Source organism: Papilio machaon, chromosome 13, assembly GCF_912999745.1.
Source record: "Papilio machaon chromosome 13, ilPapMach1.1, whole genome shotgun sequence".
In the NCBI taxonomy this organism is placed as follows: Eukaryota; Metazoa; Arthropoda; class Insecta; order Lepidoptera; family Papilionidae; genus Papilio; species Papilio machaon.
Window position 1 is genome coordinate 3510084 of NC_059998.1, and position 18678 is coordinate 3528761.

At 34.4% G+C, this 18678-nt stretch overlaps 2 protein-coding genes across 8 annotated transcripts in view; both read right to left on the reverse strand.

Annotated features, from left to right (window-relative positions):
* LOC106717953 (kazrin) overlaps nt 1-293 on the reverse strand; it is a 28088-nt gene extending 27795 nt beyond the window's left edge. For all 7 annotated transcript variants that reach the window (XM_014511932.2, XM_014511931.2, XM_014511933.2 and 4 more), the window contains exon 1: nt 68-293. The gene's annotated coding sequence lies outside the window, so the exon portion shown is untranslated. The remainder of the gene's footprint in view (nt 1-67) is intronic.
* An 11448-nt stretch (nt 294-11741) lies between these two features.
* Nucleotides 11742-17227, reverse strand: LOC123721568. The gene is made up of 2 exons (XM_045680413.1): nt 16795-17227; nt 11742-12195 (listed from the first exon to the last, which is right to left on the reverse strand). The coding sequence occupies exons 1-2, from the start codon at nt 17159-17161 to the stop codon at nt 11921-11923; spliced, it is 642 nt and encodes a 213-aa protein (XP_045536369.1). The 5' UTR covers nt 17162-17227; the 3' UTR covers nt 11742-11920.
* Nucleotides 17228-18678: the final 1451 nt, after the last annotated feature.

The window sequence follows — 18678 nt, forward strand, 5'->3', positions numbered from 1 at the left end:
CATTAGGAGCTACTCGTATTCAAGCTCTTAACAGCTATTCATATCTCGTTATTCAATATCAACCCACCTTTATACACTACAACAATGTTAATCACCAATTACATTTGAGTTACGGCAGCACTAACATATGTTCTCACAATGTATCCGGGTAATTTATTATCCTCGCACGTTCACTGATAAATTACTTGATCACGGACTTATTACGGCAAGGAGTGCGTAGTTAGCAAGTAGCTACGTAACGTAGCGTCTCGTAGCGTACGACGTAGCAACGCGCGCGGCCGACTAGACTGGAAGCTCGCTGTCGACGCGGACACGGATCACATCGCACAGTACAACCAAACAGTTCACATTAATTAATTTCATTCTAATATCATACCATTTCTTATTTTGGTTTCGTCGTTATGTTTAAAGATACGAAACATGTTTTAATTTTATAATTTATTATTAGAAAATAAGACCAAAATTGTATATTTGTTTCTCTCAGGTAAAGACTTGGCTTATGTATATTGAATACAGTTATTTCAATGACACTCGTAACTTAGTTCATACTATGGAATGTCTTACTTAATGTGCACGCAAATTTCGATGCTTTTATAAACACTTCTATTTTTACATTTTTAAGATTTTTATACCAAAATAACTTCAAGACTTGTTCACGAATTTTTAACAAACAATTTAAAAAAAAAATTTAAAAACACCAAAAACATATTAAAATTTTCGTGATACCTCTGTTTTTTTGCTTTGTTCTGTGCATAAAGGAACTGTCTGGTGCGCATGCGCGTGTGACGTCAGCCCCACGCCCCGCGCCGCTCTCCCCGAGCGCCCACCCGTTACACGCTAGTCGTCTCCGCTAGCCGCTGATATTCCACATAAATCATAGGGGATGGAATTTATTAAACAACCCCATGTAAATCACCATCGATGACGTCTAAAATAATTTTAATATATTTTTACATGCGAAAATTTGTAAAGCTACAAACGACTACTGCCGATTAATAAATCTGTAACTAGGGCTCAACAATCAATATTAAATTTTCAAAACATAGTTAACTCATTTCCTATAGTCGTACAACGTAATTGTTATGACTAGCTCTCATTTCAATATTATTCTAGTCTTTATAAAATCGATTTACTACTCTATGGTCGATAGTTCAATTTGCGAACACAATGAAACCTTTTAAAATATAATTTTATAATAGTATTGCTTGACAGAGTATGGGTCTAGTCCAATTTCGTTTTACATTAAGAATAAGCGAGGGTAAATTGAATAAAAATACATGTTCTATACCATCGCTTACTTGAAAGAAGCAGTACGTTGTATATAAACGTGTAATGCCTATAAATATTCCATTAGTTTCTGGTAAAAGTGTACATACATGCACTAAAAGTTAACGCATAAAATTGTATTAAAGAGCTCTGTTTTAAAAGCCAATATATTGTATAAAAGTGTCCCACCGTACCTAAGCGGTATTCTATGATGCTCGTAACAAAAGAAAGGGACGGTGCGCGAAGTTTTCTCTGAGAGCCCTTTCTTTGGGGTTGTCACTGGGCCCTCGATCTACTGCCCTGCGAAAGGGGGCAATACACTGCAACTTAAGTCATAAAAACGCAGCGTATTGTATTTTATTTATTTAAAATACCATTACAACAAATTAAAAATATATTTTATTAATTATATCGTAAAATGTATTAATTATAAATTGTACGTTATTTTTTTATATTAAAATGAATAAATCAAAGACACATTTTGAAATTCTTATTGTTATCGCTAAGTTTATGAATAATTTAAATTTAAAGTTTCAATTAAAATAAGATTAATGTTAGTAAATAACTTACTTATGTAGTAAATATAACTTGAAAGATATTTTTTTTAATTATTTCTTTTCTTTTTCTGTTCCGCTTTCGCTTATCCCTTATATTGAAAGACTATTACCAAAAATGCAACATTGATCGTGCGATACTGTCCCTCGTAGGTCAACCCCAGTGAAAACAGCTTCGTCACCGTTCGCAATATGTATATGCTCATAGATTCCTACAATAACATTGTACAAATCTGTATATGGATAAATACGAATATAAATTCAACACATGAAAACTATATGTTGAACAGTTTAGAGTATCTGATTTATTTAGCTTGCTAACTTCTAGTTTTCATTTTATTATTTGTTACCCATTGGTACATTACGCTAGCAATACGAGGCAAAATCAATAAAGTGGAGAAATTAGTTTGTTTATTTGGATATAAGATGCTTCAAAACTACTGAATCTCCAAAAATACTGTATTGCTATTGAATTTAATACATATATACTACATCTTCACAAACTATAAATAACAAACTTGCTGCTATTTATTAACCAATAACAATAATTAGTTTTGAATTTTTAAGTAAAGAGAAATAAGCAAAAAAATAACATCTTGTGAAACAAATTAATTACATTGTACAATTACATTGTAGAACTTTTAATGTAAGAAGCATTTAATTAAAACCTATCAATGGGTTCCCAGGATACCGCCTACAAATTTACAGCAGAACGGTTTTGTAATTAAATAAAGAAACAACAGGAGCACCAAGCCAAGCTTAACAATACTCACCCGCTAACTTAATAAACTCTGAGTGTTATTTGCTACAAAACAAACTTAAAACTAAGTTAAACATAAATAATAAGAAACTTGTATTTACTTAACTTGTAACTTGTTATTACTAAATAATATATTTCATTCTATACGATCTTTTTCAATCATAAAGCGATGTCAGTTTGTCGATATTAATCTCATTAAAATCAACAGATCATCAAATTAAATCTTACGCAAATATATTTGAATTCATTACAACAAAATCTAGGTCGAAACGATGCAATTTACTTGTTACATAATGTGCATATGTTTGTTACGACGTCGGTTATATTTGCATACTAAAATTTAATTTCACGCTTGTTTGAGATGCGACTACATAATATTTGGAATTAATGCAAACAACAAACTGGATCAGATAACATTAAAATTACAACCAACAACGTTTTGGAATGAATAACATACTTGATTGTCAATAATATTATTGAGCTAACAACTCGTTGTTTATACTTGATTCGCGTTCATCATCATATACATCATATTTTGTTGTATAGTCCGGTCGCGGAGCAGGAAGAATTTCGTACAATGACCTCTTTACCTACTGACAGAGGTTACAAACTTTTTTGTATTTAGTGCGGTTTACATGAATTATTTGAAGGAGAAAGAAAAATTACCTACTTATAAAATATAGTTATTATTATTATATAAATCATTTATTTAGATTTAATAATACAAGTAACAAAAATCTAGACAAGTATCTAATAATAAAAAATCAAAAATCAGAATCCGATTCCTCTGTTTCGGAGTAACTGTTACTTTGCTCTATTGTTCAATTTCGAGAAGTGAAGAATTCATTTGCATAATATTTTAAAACCAAAAAGTAACTATCGGAAAGCCGGCAATAAAATAGATGATGTTGCCTACACTTTCGTCTTTCAAATATTCGTTTCGATTGTTCATTTCGAACTATCCAATAATTAACCTTTTCGGTAATCCTTCTAACGGAGCCCATAAAATTTTTATTATGCAAACAAACAAACTAAAGGTTTACAATCCCTGAGGACGGCGGCCTTTCTTTCTGTGCAAGCGAGACTCATTGTATTTACGCGGGAGTGACAGAGACAGGTAATGCGAGTTCAATGTACGAAATTCTTCGTGCTCCGCGACCGGACTATAGTACTGTATAATTAGCTTCATGTTAACATTCTCTATGGATTTTTAATGTATTATTTATGTAAACTGAGCCTACATTAAGAATAATAAAGTCATAGTAAAAGAGACGAGAGATGTAGGAAAGAGAAAAAGAGATTCATCGTTATCGCCTGCGAATATTTTAACGCCAACGCGTCCCACCGACGTGGCGAAAAACATTATAGCTCCACCTAAGTTACATAAAGTAGATGCATTTGCTTACATGCGATCCAGATCACATTCTTTGACAGAGAAAAGTGCGCAACAACCTAAAGCATAGCTATTATATGATACCGGACAGGAGAGAACAGCAACCAAAATATGTGCAACTATAACTAATCCTAAACAAATCCCCAATACGGCTGGTCACCGAGGGGAGATAGACCAATACCCCCAAAAGCTTAAATCAAGAAATCCTACCAATGTACTAAAAAACGGACATCAAGAAAATACAAAACAAAAACTTAGACAGAAATTCAACATAGCTACTCTTAACACAAGATCGATGAAATCGCAAGAATCCTTATTAGAATTAGAACTAGCATTAGAAACAATAAATTGGGACATAATAGGTTTATGTGATGTGAGAAGACAGAATGAAAAAACTGAAGAACGGGATAAGTATATATTATATCATATTAACAAAAAGACTGGCATCTATGGAGTAGGGTTTTTAGTTAAGAAATACTTAAAAAACAATATAATTGAGTTCCAAGGCATATCAGATAGAATTGCCATTTTAAATTTAAAGCTTCCTGGTTATAAACACCCGGCTTCAATAGTACAAATATATGCCCCAACCGAGGTTAGCCAGAAAAACGTAAAGGATGAATTTTACAAAGATCTTAATCAAATTATGTCCACCGTAAACAAAACCGTCATTATAATGGGAGACTTTAATAGTCAAGTAGGAAAGAGGAGTAAGGACGAAGATAACGTCCTAGGACCACATTCAAATGGGAAGAGGAATGACAACGGACAAAGACTAATAAATTTCGCATTAGAAAACAACCTCCATATTATGAATACTTATTTCAAAAGAAAACACAGCAGAAAGTGGACGTGGACATCGCCGGATGGTAGAACAAGAAACGAAATAGATTACATTCTCACGAACAAACCAAAAATATTTACCAACATTGACGTTATAAACCAACTGAACTATAATACAGATCACAGAATGCTTCGAGGGCAAGTTTCCTTATTAAAACCAAAAACACGCAGAAACATCCATTATAACAACAGAAGACCAATAACCTTGCCAATTAAAGAAGATATTTTAAAACAGTTAGAATTAAATTTAGAAACAGTAAAGAATATTACCGATGTTCAACAGAAATACGACATACTCGAAAAGGAACTAAAGGAAGTCAATAATAAATGTACAATAAACAATGTTCAAAAAGATAAAATCGGTCCAGAAGCGAGAAACCTAATAGCTCAAAGGAAGTGCCTTTACGTAGACCGAAAAAGCAACCAAGAAAAGATAACAAAATTAAGTAAAGAAATTAACCGACAAATTAGAAAACATAGACATAACAGCAGAAACAGTACAATAAATTACTACATAGAAAAAACAGGTGGAGTTAATAAAGCGTTGGATCAGTTAAGGGAAAGTAAACACTGGATAGACAGATTGACACACCATAAAGACAAGAAAAGCAAAACAAACAGGAATGAAATACTAGAGGTTGCGACAGAATATTATCGTCAGTTATACAGCGACGGAAAAATACCGGATGAATTTTGCCATAATACGGAAAGACAAATTTATAATAATGATGAAGTCCCTAACATACTAAAAGAAGAAGTGGATAAGGCTATAAAAACACAAAAAATGGGTAAAGCACCGGGTGCAGACTACATATCAAACGAACTGCTAATAGGAACTTCTGATACAATATTAAATGTTCTAACCCACCTATTTAACGAAATTATGTACACTGAATATATACCAATCCAATGGAAGAAGTCAACAATAATACTGCTACATAAAAAAGGTAATAAAGATGATATAGCCAATTATAGACCAATTAGTTTGATGTCCAACATATACAAAATATTTTCTAAAGTACTGCTGAATCGCTTAACAAAGACATTGGATGAAAATCAACCCAGAGAGCAAGCAGGATTTCGCAGCGATTTCTCTACGATCGATCACATTCATACCATAAAGCTAGTCATAGAAAAATGTAATGAATATGGGATCAAATACTATTTAGCATTTGTGGATTACAATAAAGCATTCGACTCTCTTCAACACACATGCATATGGGAAGCGTTAGCAGCACAAGGCGTCGAAACTAAATATATACGACTTATAAGCAACGTATACAAGAACATGGCAGCAAATATTCGAACCGAAAGGGTAGGAGATCATTTTCCCATAAAAAGAGGTGTCAGGCAAGGAGATCCACTTTCGCCAAAACTGTTTTCGGCAGTTCTTGAATCCATATTTAGACGTCTCGATTGGCGAAATTATGGATTGACTGTTAACGGCATGAAACTAAACCACCTAAGATTCGCCGACGATCTAGTGCTAATATCCGAAGACCCACAAACCATGCGAAAGATGCTTGAAGAGCTAGTTGACGAAAGTGAAAGAGTCGGACTTTCTATGAATGCAAAAAAGACAAAAGTAATGACGAATCAAGATAAAGTCCCTATTATAGTCAAGGGCACCACAATACATTATGTTGACGAATATACTTATCTCGGACAAATAATATCGCCAAGAGACCTGGCAACTAAGGAAACAAACAGTAGAATACAGCAAGCGTGGAAAAGGTACTGGTCACTGAGAGAAATATTTAAAAACAATCAAATACCACTTAGTGCAAAGAGGAGAATATTCGATACATGCATATTACCAATCATGACTTATGGCTGTCAAACATGGTCATTGACGAAATTAAATATGCGTAGACTTGCGACCTGCCAACATAGCATGGAGCGAAGCATGCTCAATGTTAAACTTAAAGATAAAATATCACTTAAAATACTACGCGACCAAACTAAAATTAAGGAAGTTACCCGCTTCATACGTAAACAAAAATGGAAATGGGCAGGACATATAATGAGAAGTAAAAATGGAAAATGGGCCAAAGATGTGATAGAGTGGTGTCCAAGAGAAAACAAAAGAAGTAAAGGGAGACAGCGTCTAAGATGGGAAGATGAAATAAGAAAAACAGCTGGTGTGACGTGGAGGAGGATGACCTACAATAGAAGAGAGTGGCAAGCTTTAGGGGAGGCCTTTGCGGAAACGCAACACAATCTCTAATCTGGTATCAATTATTATTACTATTTATGTTACATTTGTATTTGCAAGATTGTTGGAATAAAGGCTATTATTATTATTATTATTATTATTATTATTTATGTAAACTGGAAAATGTTTAAGGGAATTTAATTATTATTGTACACGACTCTGACACAAATGTTGCTATGCCCTTACAGGTTGTTACATGTAAGTTCTTAACAATATAATTGTAAAAATCAATATAAGTACTGTAACATGCAATAAAGGAATGAATATGACTATGTATCATTATCAATATATCCGTAACAGTATTTGTATATGTTCACTGCTACACATAGCAAACCTAGCATCTTCCACAGTATGCAGTACTACGCCGTCCCCGGTCCTCACGAGGTCTTGTATAGATTTTATAAGTGGCAGACGCCAGCAAAAACAACATCTGTTGCACGAAGGGGCCGTCTCACAAGATGCAGTACCACGACCACAGAGAAGATTAGCGTGATTAGTGCGCGTGCTGGAGACCTAATGTTAGTCGTCTTTCCCTTCGCACCCTTTTCTTATAAGAAAGGGATGGAAGGGGAAGTGTATTTGATAGAGGAAGGATTTTGAATGGGATGGATAATAAGAGGATAGATCCTTTTTTTGTGCATCCCTGTCGATTAAAGGTAGGCATCTACAACTGCAGATGTCTATGGGCAGCGGTCACTGCGCTATTTTGGCGTATTAAGAAAAAAACGCTTTAACTGTCAAATTTCACGTTAATACGTTCGAGCAATTTATCGAAATAAAGTAATGAATATTTATATGTACTTAGTTTCTCTGGTGATTAAAGTCCTTTTCTCAAAAAAAAATTGTTATAATTTTCAAAGTTATTAGTTTACGATAACATAAATTGTTGAACGCTGAGGTCTAAGTCAAACATAACGCGGTATGAACCAAAACTATTCTCATTTCAGTACGCCACGTCACTGCTATGTGGTTTGGCCCGGCTTTGTTATATTAGGATTTAGCGAAACAGTTAGTTTTAGGAAAGCTTTGAAGATAATTCCAGTTTCACATATATATATGCCTTTAATTACAAAAGCTTACAACGGTACAGATATTGTTTAATCTGTCGACATCGTTCATAGACAACATTCGTAACTCGTTTAAATATTGTATAGATACCTGACCCTTGCATTCGGTGCATTTTTGGAGTGGTTGTTTCCCGTTGGTCCGATCGATCTACCGATAAATCGTAGATATTTATTGTTATTAAAATATTGTTTTAGACATTTGTTTTAATTTCTTAAATATTTTCGGGCATAAATCTTTTCTTGAATCCTTAAAATATCCTAAAGACATGAGATTAAAACCTGTGCCGTAATGAATTTATTTTTAAAGTATAGAACGTTATAGAGAATTTGGGTTATCGTTCCAGTTAATATGAATTTAAAGTATCTCATTTTCCCCTGTTTAAACTCATTTATTTTAAAACATAGAATACTTTATCTTGAATTTAGTCGATTTATTCGCACACCTGATGTTTCGTGCGAGCAATCGATTTGTCTGGTCGGACCGAGCCGCGGCTTACGTGTCTGAGCGAACTATCGCGTTATTACAACATTTACGTTCCTTCAAGTTACATTGTTCACTTAATATTACCGCACTAATAAAACCCTTGTTAAATCGTCGCTAAATATCCTAGTGCATGACTTAAAGTGCATTTTTCCTAATTAATATTTTCCGGGAAAAACGCGGCTTGTGACATTATAATATAAAAATTATGTATGGTTTCAAAGTTTTATTAAAATGGAGAAGATGACGTATTTCTTATTTTAGTTCTCTGCTTTTATTTCAAACTGAAGATGAAAAATATTTATGCTAACTCACGTTGAAATTTTCACATCGATCTATATTTCCTCTTTGCTCTTCTCGATGATATAGAGACGTTTAATTCGCGACATGTTGGAGACATGTCCATTATTTTCTTAAGATGAAATGCGACTTGGATATACATAGGATCGAACGTGCGCCGCGTCGTTATTAAGCCTACACTCAAGCCGAGAAACAATTTTATTACCTTACTTTATCACAAGACTCATATTATTGCTTACTTACTCTTGTCACGGATGTATTAAAGTTATTACTTCCTGAGTCACGTTCCTATGTAATATTAAGTCTATGTTTTATTACTTTAATAAAAGACTAATACTAAATGAGATATAAAAATATTGAGATTGAATTTGTTATTGATTGAGATTGAGATGAAAAGAAATTTTAATAATAGTTCATAATTTATGTAATTATGAACTATTACTAAAATTTCTTTTTTATGATTTTACAATAAAGAGAAAACACCACATTTAATAACATGTAATTTAATATTTTACTCTTGATCATGAATTATTCTATTAACACGTAAACGCCTAGTGAAAAATAATAGCCAATAGTCTAGTATACACCTCACATTAAATTGCTTGGGGTCTTTACACAAGAAGACAATGGTGATGCTATTTCTATAGATTATTTTTTTAGTTGAGTAACTTTGTTTTTATTGCTTAGAATACCTACCACTTGATAAAGAACAAGATATCGTTTTCAAGGTAGAAATGCTAGGTCATTATTTTTACACTTCTTTTCACTGTAATAGTGATGTACTTAACATGAAAGTCGCTACTACGCCGAAGTAATATGAGCAGATAATCAGTTCACATAAGGAGGCCCCGCTCTCATAAGATTTCACGGTTTACATTAAAGATGATTGCTTCATAATTGTCATTAAACGAAATTATGTTTTGTGTTTTTGTTAAAGATGAAATAAAAAAAAAAAACTATTGAATAAAAATGGATATTTATTTTTCTGTTTTGGTTAACAAAACTGTTATCAAAAGCCCCTTGGCCAAATAACTACAGTTTCATGATGCCAAAATGCAAAGCAAATAGTCACGTAAGCTCCGCATCATAATAAAGTACAAAGTATAGGTTCGCTAACTGGGTTTACTGCATAAAAGTTGTACAGCACGAGCCATGGAAATTGCTTGCGGCATCCTTCCTATTAGGGGCTTAGGGAGGTATCAACTTCATATAGTATGTAATTTTTGAAACGTAATTTAAAAGTAAATACTACAATATTATTCTAGAAGAGGAGAGATAATTTTATCACATTTCTTCTCATTGTACGAAATTAACTGAAAGCTCTTTAGCGGCTTACTATATTTATAATTAAGCTCGACTCTTAACTTTTAACTTTCATATTGCTTATGAAAATTTTGCTTTTGTAATTCTAAATTGCTTTAGCTGAAAGCGGGCTTCTGTTAATGTTTTTATAAAACTCCTTTGTATAGTTTTTCTACGTGTTTTAACTATGTTTATTATAAAATACATTAACCTCAAAGATGTATTATCATTATGTTCTTTGTGATACAATTGTGTTCATTTAAATTCCTAATGTTAAGAGCAAACATTTCTAATCTCAGTGCCAAAATATATTGGCTCCTTCGAGAAAGACTAATAGATAAGTAAATGTGTATTTATCATCATCTCCCTGGCCTTATCCCACTAACGTGGGGTCCGCGCACAAGTTTTATAAATCTTAAAGATTTGGCTTAATTTTTTACGGCCGCCTGCCTATCACTAACCCTACTTGGGAATATCTTGAAATAAAATGGATTCTTTTAAAATGTGTATTGTAATACATAAATATATATTACTATATCGACATCACAACTAACCATAAGACGGGATAATAGTGGCTTCACTATCTACACCTATAAAATTAATATGTATATTGATCTGATGTATAAGAGTCCGGTAGCATATGTTGAAGCTTGAAAACTTTTCATAATGTTAAGTCTGCCTTCATCGATGTTGACTGCCAAACTAATTTGTGCTCCGAAGCCTCCAAACTATCAAACTTTGATCGAATTTAGATTTAACATACAACTTTGTTGAAGCCGAAGTAGAAACTATTACGACTTGCTTACGTGGAAATACTGTTTTATATTATGATATACTTAATACTTTTAATTTTATCATAACATTTTTCCAAACCGTTTCGGTTTTACAACGGTAACGTGTGCGTGAGTGCAGTGTCGAAGACTTGTAATAAACAGTTTGTTTTCTAATATTCTTTAAACATAAACTAGAAAACAACACAACTTAAAACCCTCTATCTTACTTATATTATAAATGCGAATGTTTAAATTGTTGGATGAATGGACGTTTCTTTGAAGTTATCTCCGGAACGGCTCAACGGATCTTGGTGAAATTTGTCAGAGATGTAGAACATAGTCTGGAAGAACAAACACATAGAACACATACATATTACGTTGTTTTTAATGCGGCGCGGACGGAGTCGCGGGCTACAGCTAGTAAATAAATAAATTAAACTTTAATAACCAAAGAAACAAATGATTCGTATAAATATCAAGTTGAATCGTAACTTTAACGTGTCAGGTTAGCTTGTTATAATTTAAAGCACCTGCACCACTTTGGTAAGTTGTTAATTAAAATTCAAGTTAGTAATAAAGTTATTCTACAGTTACATATGAGAAGTTTAATATTACCTTTTATACCGAATTTGTCTTATTATTCGGGATAAGAATAAGTTTTTGTTGTTTAATTTTTTCTTATCAGATTTTAATGATACTCTGATTTATCGTTGGACGTTTCTTATAAAAGATAAAAAACTTTTTCATAGAAATAAATAGTGGACCGTATTTTAAAACAATATTGTCGGTGCAGGTTCGTGAAGAATCATTGAAAGATCTTACTTGATCGCGTGCTTGTTGTAAGGTTGAATGTTGAAATTGAAGTGAAGTAAAAGATGGCGCCGACGGCCGCCGGCCGGTCGGCCGTCGGCGCGAGAGCAGCGATGACAGTGCACTGTCGCTGCTCTGTGGCAATGTTGCCACTTTTTAAATATGGCGTAGACAGGCTGCCCCCCTTGGGTCAGGAGCATCCTGGTCCAACGCAGCAGGTAGTGGGCAGAGGCGGTTGTAGGCTCTGCGCAGCGTCCCGGTTGTGGTGAGGACGTCAGCGACGCGGTTGACACCGTCGCTGCCAGGGTGGACGCCAGTGATCCTTCCAATCAGCCATCGGTTTGGTGGAAGGCGATCATCCTTCACGACGACCATTTCTCCTAATTGCGGTTGCGTTCCTCGCGTGCGCCACTTGCTGCGGGACTGGAGTTCTGAAAGATATTCCTTATAATATCTGGTCCAGAAATGACATTTTAATTGTTGAATTCTCTTGAATTTGCTTAAAGTTGATAATTGGTGATTTTCCACCTGAGGTGCAGGCGACATAGTTATTGTTCGTCCAATTAGAAAATGGGCCGGTGTTAAGGGAATGAGATCCGTAGGATCGGACGAAAGAGGAGTGAGAGGTCTAGAATTTAGTATCCCCTCTATTTGTACTAAAAGAGAATTCATATGTTCGTAGTCTAAATGAGTCATAGATAGGACTCGTTTTAGATGGTGCTTTACCGATTTTACTGAACCCTCTGCCAAACCGTTAAAATTGGGACTATAAGCAGGACAAAATTTAAAATTTATATCATTTTCAGCCGAATATGAAACTATATTGTTGCAGTTATCCTTTAAAAATTTTGACAATTCATTACACGCCCCTTTATACTGAGTTCCATTGTCAGAATAAAGAGTTGCTGGCTTACCTCTGCGGGCAATAAATCTGTTTAACGCGTCAATAAAACCTTGCGAAGTGAGATCGGTGACGAGCTCAAGGTGTATTGCCTTTACTGCCAAACATACAAACACAACTATATAGGATTTGATAAGTTGTGCACCACGACCCTTTCTGTTCAATATCATGATTGGACCGGCATAGTCTGTAGCTGTGTTTAAGAATGCGAATTCAGACTGCAACCTCTCCGCAGGAAGTGTACTCATGATTGGTTGGTAAGTTTTGCCTGCAAATCTGAGACAAGTTGTACATTGATGTGTTATTTTTCGGCAGAGGTTGCGTCCTCCAACGATCCAAAATTTGTGCCGTAGTGTAGATAAAAGTAATTGTGGTCCTGCATGTAATAATATTGTGTGGTAATGTTGTACTAATGTTTTTGTTATGTGATGTGATGCATGTAACAGTATTGGATGTTTTGTGTCATAGTCGTAGTTGGAGTTTGACAATCGACCTCCAACTCTAATAAGATGGTCATTATCAATAAAAGGGTTCAATTTAATCAGTTTATCTTTTGGTGAAAGTTCACCTTTCATGAGTAAAAAATATTGTTTATTAAACATATCTAGTTGCACTCTTTTGCACAACACTAATAATGCTAGTTTTAATTCTGAAAGTCTAAGTGGACCAATATGTTTATTATTTTTATTTTGACAATTGTGTTTGAATCTTAATAAATAAGCTACGATATGTTGCATTTTGTTAAAATTTGAATATTTAGTTGTGAAATGTTCATCAATATCTTGCAAGACTGCAGTCGCAGAAATATGAAAGTTAGATTTTATTTCTGGTAAATTTGAAATATCTAAGTTTTGAGGTTGGGATGGCCAATCTATGTTTTGATGCCGCAAGAAGTGCGGACCTTCCCACCACAAATTTGAATTTTTGAGTTGTAAAGGATTCAAACCTCTGGAACCTATATCAGACGGATTGAGATTGGTTGGGACATAATTCCATGCTGCTGGATCAAATGTATTAGTAATTTCTGTTACTCTATTGTATACAAATTGTTTTAATTGTTATTTGCAAGTTTTTATCCAGCCCAGCACTATAGTTGAGTCACACCACAACTGTATTGAGTCAATGTTTAATGGCAACGCACTTACTACCTTTTTTGTCAGTTGTGTTACAAGTAAAGCACCACAGAGTTCGAGCCTTGGCATTGTTAATTTATTTTTTAAAGGTGCCACCTTACTCTTTGCAACTAGTAAGCGTATAGTTACTTGACCACTGCTCGATATTGTGCGAATATAAACACAACCTGAAAATGCCTTAATTGAAGCATCGCTGAAGGCATGAATTTGGACTGTTATATACTTTTCACATAACACTTTTCGAGGTATTGTTATTTGAGAAATGTATGGAAAGTATTCTATGAATTGTTTCCATTGCGACTCAATATCAGTTGGTACTGGTCCGTCCCAAGGTATATTGTGAGCCCATAGAGCCTGAAGGATAAGCTTTGCTTGTAGCATGCATGGGTTTACTAAACCCATGGGGTCAAAGATGTGTGCTATTGTGGACAAAATAGTGCGTTTTGTTATTGAGGTATCATCTATAGGTATTGATGGAAACAACAATGTGTCAGTTTTGCTGGCCCAGGCTACGCCTAAGGTCCGTGCACAATCATCTTTATTTAAGTTCAATGTGTCATTATTGTTGGTTTCATCAACAATTTCATTTAAAATGGACGTTTTATTTGAACGCCACTTTCGTAAATGGAAATGAGCACTTTTAAGTTCACTAATAACACCCTTACAGGTTTCAACTAGTGTATTTTTGTCATCATTTCCAGTTATAAAATCATCTACATAAAAATCGTGTAAGATAGATTGACTTACTAATTGATTGGAACACTCTTCACCTAATTGTTTTAAGCATCTGGTAGCCAAGAATGGTGCTGAGGCTGTACCATATGTTACTGTGTTGAGTGTATATTGTTTGATAGGTTGTGAAGGATCTGAACGCCAATAAATTTGTTGTAAAGAGCGTTGACCTTCTGTTACATAGATTTGTCTGTACATTTTTTCTATATCGGAAGTAACAATATATTTATGCTGTCGAAATCTAATAAGTATGCTTAATAGGTCGTCTTGCACTACAGGGCCAATGTGTTGAATATCATTTAGTGAGACACCTGTACTGGTCATTGCGGATCCATCAAACACTGCACGCAAGCGTGTGCTGATGCTGCCCTCGCGCAAGACGCCGTGATGTGGTAAAAAATATGAATTTGTAGTAAATTGTGTGTTTGTTTTTTCAGACATATGTCCTAACTCTATGTATTCATTCATGAAATTGATATATTCGTTTTTGAAACTAGGATTTCTTTTAAATTTGCGTTCTAAAGAATTAAATCTAACCAAAGCTTGTTGGCTCGAGTCACCCAGACAGTCCGGGGACTCTTTAAATGGAATTGTAACAATAAACTTGCCATCTGGGTGGCGTTTTGTTGTGGTAGTGAAGATCCGTTCGCACTCACTCTCAGCTTTAAGATCGTGCAATTGTTGAGTGACTGGAGCGGCTTCAGATTCAAAAAAATAGTTTAATTTTTCATCAAGCTCGATATCGTCTGTGAAATGGCAATGGACTGTATGTGAATAAAATTGTTTTGATTTTCTTTTGTATGGTAATTGAATTGACCCAGAAACTAGCCAACCAAGTTTTGTTTCAACGAGGATTGGTTTGTGTTTACCCAGAGATATTTGATTTGAAGAAAGAACATTCCAGAATAGATCAGCACCAAGCAACATGTGCACCTCTGACGGCACAGCAAATGTTGGGTCAGCAAGTTGAACTTGGGAAGGAATCTCAAATGAATTGGTATTAATGGGAACCGTGGGTATCAGCTGAGTGATATTGGGAACGATAAAACAGTTGACTTCTGTTTTATAATGATTTTGATATAGAGATGAAATTGTGACGTCACATCTTTGTGAGATGTTGGACGATTGTTGATTTAGTCCTTGGACTGATACACATGTGGAATAACTGGGTATCCCTAATTGCTTTTGCAAAGATTGTGTTATGAAACTGCTAGTGCTACCATTGTCCAATAGAGCACGTACTTTGTGTAATTGCCCAGCATGATCTTCTATGGTGATCATTGCTGTTGATAATAAAACCTGGCTATTGTGTATTGATGATAGTGTAACAGGTTTAGATAGTTCCTGTATATTTGGTAGAACAACACAGTCACTTTTAGAAGATTGATTAACCGGAGGTTCATTAAATTGTTTAGATGGATGCAACATAGTATTGTGTCGCTTTGAGCATAAGCGGCAGGAACTGAGTCTACAATGTTGTTCATTGTGCCCAGACCGCAAGCAATTTGTACAAAGATTCAGGTCTTTTATTTTTGTTAGCCGAGATTCTATAGACATTGCCTTGAACTTAGGACATTGATAGATGGAATGAAAATGTTTGCAAACAGGGCACTTAAATTGTTTTTGTTTAGATGTTTCATTAACAATAAATGTCTTGGGACGGTTGTGAGTTACATCACTATAACGTCGTGACTTAGGTTGTCCCTGAGCTTCTTCGATGGTTTCTAAAAGATCTGCACGGTTTTTTAAAAATTGCATGAACTCTTGCAAAGATGGTACATGCTGAATCCGATTACGCTCAGTTTCCCAATCGCGTATTGAAACTAAATCAAGTTTGCTTGACATCATGTGAATAATTAACACATCCCAATGTTCTGTTGGAAGTTTTAATGTATTTAGAGCCCGTAGGTTTTTATTTACCCAATCTATTAAGTTCCGCAGAGCCTTGGAAGACTCTTGCGTGACAGGCTGTATGTTAAATAGAGCGTGAATATGGTTGTTAATTAAAATTCGATTGTTATTGAATCTGTCACAAAGTAAGTCCCAGGCAACATCATAGTTCTCCGTTGAAAATTCTATAGATTTGATAATTAAAGCCGCTGTATCCTTTAATGAATTTCTTAAATAGTGAAATTTATGTATTTTTGGAATTGTGTGATTGTCGTGTATTAATGATTTGTAGGTGTCATGATATTCTAACCAATCTTGATAGCGACCAGAAAAGGTGGGTAAATGTATTGTTGGTAATTTGATGCTCGGCCCACCTGAATATCCAATAACACCTGAGCCCGACACCGATGCATTGTCATTGCCCGCAGCAGTAGCAGCATTAACAGCGGCATGCCTGCTGAGCAAATCCTGCGCAACAGCCATGGCGCTGAAGTAGCTGTTCTCGAAGGCAGCTCGTTCTGCATACTCATCATCTGGAATGTCGGTTAATCCTTCTATATCATTCTGTACCGAGTCAAAATCATTGTACATTTCTTGCATTTTCCCATTTCTTATGGTTAATTCATGGGCCTGTACACTATTTATAGTTTTGCTAGGTAATAATGTATCTAGAAATTTTTTAAACACTGTTAATTTCGATTTGAAGCTTGCTCTAGATTTTTTCAAAGTTTGGATGTCCATTTTGATTGTTAATTGAAAGTAAATTAATGATGCAAAGTTAATTAAATGTTAATGAAAATGAAATAAATTATAAATACCTGCTGTTGTAAAGAAAATTAAACAAAGTTACATATGCAAATAAAAAAATTAAATTGAGGGTAAGTAAAAAAATAAAAAAAAATACTTAAATTTTGTAAAAAAAAAACTTGAAAAAAGCAGGCAGAACGTTAGGTTATATTCAAGCAAGCAGATGGCAGAACAACCGAAGGCTCATGAGGGTTCACTCGGCTACCAACCGGCTTAAGCGGGAACAATGACCCCACATGGATTTCTGTAATGTTCGAAACTTAAGTTAGCAAATGGTTAAAATTATGCTGCATTAGTACAAATAGAGGCAATACACCGTTCTAGACCCTTTAGAAATGTACAATAGTTGAATTTTTTTTTTTTAAAGTTAGTGAAGGTAAGTGGGATGACGCGACAATTTTTAATTTGTTGAAACGAAATAAATTATAGTTTTTTGAATTTGGAATAATGATTTTTGAAATGATTAATAACAAAGAAATTGAATAACACACCTTTAGATAGTTGGTATGATTGAACAAATAGATTGAAAATTGCAATAGTGAGAGTTACGTAAATAGTTGGAAAATAATTGGAACGAACTCACTCATCTCCGCAAACCTCTCTAGGTATATATTGGCTTGATGAATTGAAGATTTGATATTCAGCACGCGTCCATGTCGATCAATCTTCTTTTTTTCGACCGCACCGCTTCGAAATTTTTCTTCTTGGCCCCTTTTGATTGTTGAGTTCCAATAGAAATTATTCGAATCCGGCTCGAAACTATGTCGGTGCAGGTTCGTGAAGAATCATTGAAAGATCTTACTTGATCGCGTGCTTGTTGTAAGGTTGAATGTTGAAATTGAAGTGAAGTAAAAGATGGCGCCGACGGCCGCCGGCCGGTCGGCCGTCGGCGCGAGAGCAGCGATGACAGTGCACTGTCGCTGCTCTGTGGCAATGTTGCCACTTTTTAAATATGGCGTAGACAATATTATATTGTCAAGTAGTAAACTTAACAAATTACATTTCGGTTTTAATGAGCAGCTGTAATATTGACCAAATATGTTATAAGAAGTTGCTTTTTATTAATATGAAAAGAAAACTTCAGAAAGGAAAAAATAGATACATTAAAACAGAAAAAAAACTTATTAACATTTGGACTCCAGTGAAAAAATAAAAATAAGTATAGTAAATTATTTCTTTGTCTATATAATAAATAACTAAGTTCGAAATTATGTCTTTTACACGTATCTAATCTAACCATTACGTAAATTATGAATTATATCTTATAATATACCTTTAATTAACAGCGTGTTTTGAGAATATCTGTGATGATTGACTAAAAAAAGTCTATATCTATAAACAAAAAATATTTTTTCCTTTTGATTGAATCGCTATGTATACAATAGATTTTTTTTTAAATGTCGCTTTGCAATTATTTTATCGCTAAGTAGAGTAAACAAGTCGTAACAATT